The sequence below is a fragment of the Saccostrea cucullata genome, unplaced genomic scaffold (assembly GCF_032062105.1).
Source record: "Saccostrea cucullata isolate Sc308-1 unplaced genomic scaffold, CSIRO_AGI_Scuc_v1 ctg2508, whole genome shotgun sequence".
NCBI lineage: Eukaryota > Metazoa > Mollusca > Bivalvia > Ostreida > Ostreidae > Saccostrea > Saccostrea cuccullata.
The window spans coordinates 97,012-100,001 of NW_026921894.1; the positions used below are offsets into that span (position 1 = coordinate 97,012).

At 31.5% G+C, this 2,990-nt stretch overlaps 1 protein-coding gene across 1 annotated transcript; it reads left to right on the forward strand.

Annotated features, from left to right (window-relative positions):
* Nucleotides 1-613: 613 nt before the first annotated feature.
* On the forward strand, nucleotides 614-1,892 carry LOC134260864 (uncharacterized; the record flags this gene model as incomplete). Its single annotated transcript, XM_062743393.1, has 2 exons — nucleotides 614-1,001; nucleotides 1,776-1,892. Coding segments are annotated over exons 1-2 (388 nt in total), but the record flags the coding sequence as incomplete, so codon positions are not given.
* Between the last annotated feature and the right edge of the window lie 1,098 nt (nucleotides 1,893-2,990).

Consider the following 2,990-nt stretch of genomic DNA (forward strand, 5'->3'; position numbering starts at 1 on the left):
ATTCGTTTTTGTTTTTTTTCTTTCTTTTTAAAAAACTCTTTTTCAATTTATACATTAGATGTTTGATAATAATTTGTCCTAACGGAATATCCTGTTATTTTTTGTTTTGTATCCACTGACTGTAGAAATCAAAATGAACTTATCTATTGAGATCATGACCAATGATTTTGTATGTATTAAGAAAACTCCAATCACTGCAACTTAAGTTATAGGTTAGTTTTGTGTAGTTAGAGCTTTCTTATATCAAAATTCATATCTAGTTTCCAATTATATTTCCTTTAAAAGCACATCAACAGACAAAGGATTTTACCATCAAATCCCCAGTGCAAAATATTTTTTTCCTTTCTTTATAGAGAAATAAAGTATAAAACAGCATATTAGAAAGACAATGAAATTTAATGTTAAAACATTTTGCTTTATGAGAGTTAGACACGTAGTGAAAGAACAGAAATAGAGAGAAAGAAGGACAACTAGAGAAGCAAATTAAAATATTTTTCTCAAAATATCTTTGTGTACAATACAATTAGGAAAATGTTCTTATTAATTTTAGGTATGACTACCCGGCATCGAAGCTGCAAGCAAGATCTTTGCTTTGTATTTGGTGTTTTAATGCTGAATGTTACGGTAATGATTATTATTAAAATTAGCTAAAACATGCTATAATGGAGTTATAATCCCACTCTCAAAGCTTGTTTTGCAGAATGTAAGAGAAAGCTGCATCTTTATTCTAATGCAAAGCAAACAGTTTAGCTATTTTGTAATTTATATACATTGTACAAAGGTTGAAAGTAGCAGGAACTGTCCACAGTCTAGCAAGACTCTCAAATACGTAGACGGTTGTCCACAAACACGAGATGATTGGATGAATGCTGCATTGAGAAAAAATTGCTCAGGCATCAAGCAAGAGTGTGTTACACCAGAACTCTTTCAATACCACTGTGTGATCAATTCATTCATAAATGCGACCTTGGAAGTCTGTGCCCCTACTTGGTTTTGTATAGGTTTGATTTTTTTTATGTATTAAAACAGACAAATTACATATGTATTCAGAAGCAAACATTTAAATGCACTTTAAGACACATTCACACACAGACACACACTCGCAAACAAATACACATGGAAGGGTTGGATTCAAAATCAATATTGATTTTAATTATCCACAAACACGTACAGAAAACGTAAAGCAAAATTGGAATCAAAAGTAAAATAATCGTTTTGATAAGAAAAAAAAATATAATGCGAACATATCATCAAGTCATGTTCATGTTCCATTTATATAGCAAATCACATGATCAACTGCAAATGGATATTACGTCTTTTAGCGGAAACCTACACTTTTTTTCTTAACATTACTTTTTTAGATGTGTAATTTGATTCATTATAATATTTTTCTGTACAAATTAGAAAAAAAAAACAATATCGCTGTACAAAATAATTGTAGTTAAATTTTTGTTATATTTTTTTTTCAAAAGAAAGAATGAAAAGATATTTTTTAAAATCTAAATATTGTTAAACATTGTGATGCTTAAGGTGCATGTATGGCTTAAATGTAATATTTTTCATCATTTATGTGGGAATATTGATTAAATTTATTTTTTTATACTTCTTTCGTCTCCAAAATATGATTAGGCATACGAATGATATCAATAATGTAAGATTCGTTCTGTTTTTAATTGATAAAGAATTAGACATTATAGAAAGAGTGTAATTAGAATTCTTAAAAAATGAAAATCAAACAAATCAATTCATGTTCTATAATTATGTGTTTTGAACAGGATTTTGTGCTGAATACAATATGCAAGGAGAAAGAATTCAAGACAACTTCAATGCACCTTGTACAACTTTTGCGAATCCATGTCCGGCAAAATACGTATCTTCTGAGGCATACTTATGTAAGTAATATTAAAAAATAGATTTTTTTTATTTTACAGATTATAATCACATAAGCATTTTTATCAGTACCTATGCGTTGTTCTTAATTTATATATATTTAACTGTAAAGAACACACACACACACACACACATACGTGTATGACGTGCCGACTGAACACCTTAACTTCCCACATGCAAATGGACACATCTTGTAAAAGAGAGTTAGAAGGAAGAAATGTTTATTTTTTTACTTAAAATAACAAGTAAACATCATATCAGACCTTGTATGTATCAAAAAATGATTATTTCATTCCTTGATTTTTCACATACCAAGTGAACACTAAACCGATACACAACCAATTGAACACTTTCATTTACACACTATCAACTGAACACTTCTAAAGCACACAGGCAACTGGGCACGTCTGACACACACTGTCATTTAAACACGTTTAATACACACAGTCAACAAAGCACATTTAGCTTACACGCTATCAACTGAACACTTCTAAAGCACACAGGCAACTGGGCACGTCTGACACACACTGTCATTTAAACACGTTAAATACACACAGTCAACAAAGCACATTTAGCACACACACAGTCAACTTATCACCACTGATCCCCACGATCAACTGAGCACGTTTGATTGATTGATTGATTGTATACTGTTTAACGTCCCTCTTCAGAATATTTCACTGATATGGAGATGTAACCATTGCAGGTGAAGGACTGCAAATTTAGGCCTATGATCGACACTTACGGCCTTTGAGCAGCGAGGGATCTTTATCGTGCCACACCTGCTGACCGACGCCACGGTTTAAATAGAAATGTATCTTTATAGAATGTACTTTGAAAACAGTCCATTAATTTACTTTATTTTGAATTTTAGCACAGTCAGGAATTTTAAATAAATATATGTTGAAACATTCTAACTATTTAAATATATATAAGGAAACGTTCTATTTTCCAATTTTTCCGTTTGCCCACCTTACATTCACCGTGCGTTCAACGTCTGCTTACCATGCGCTCATCCGTATTTGTTTACAGTTTTGCGGTTCAGCGTTCAACGACGTCTCGCGTTAACCGTTCACAAAGCCTTGTTTTGAACATATTTT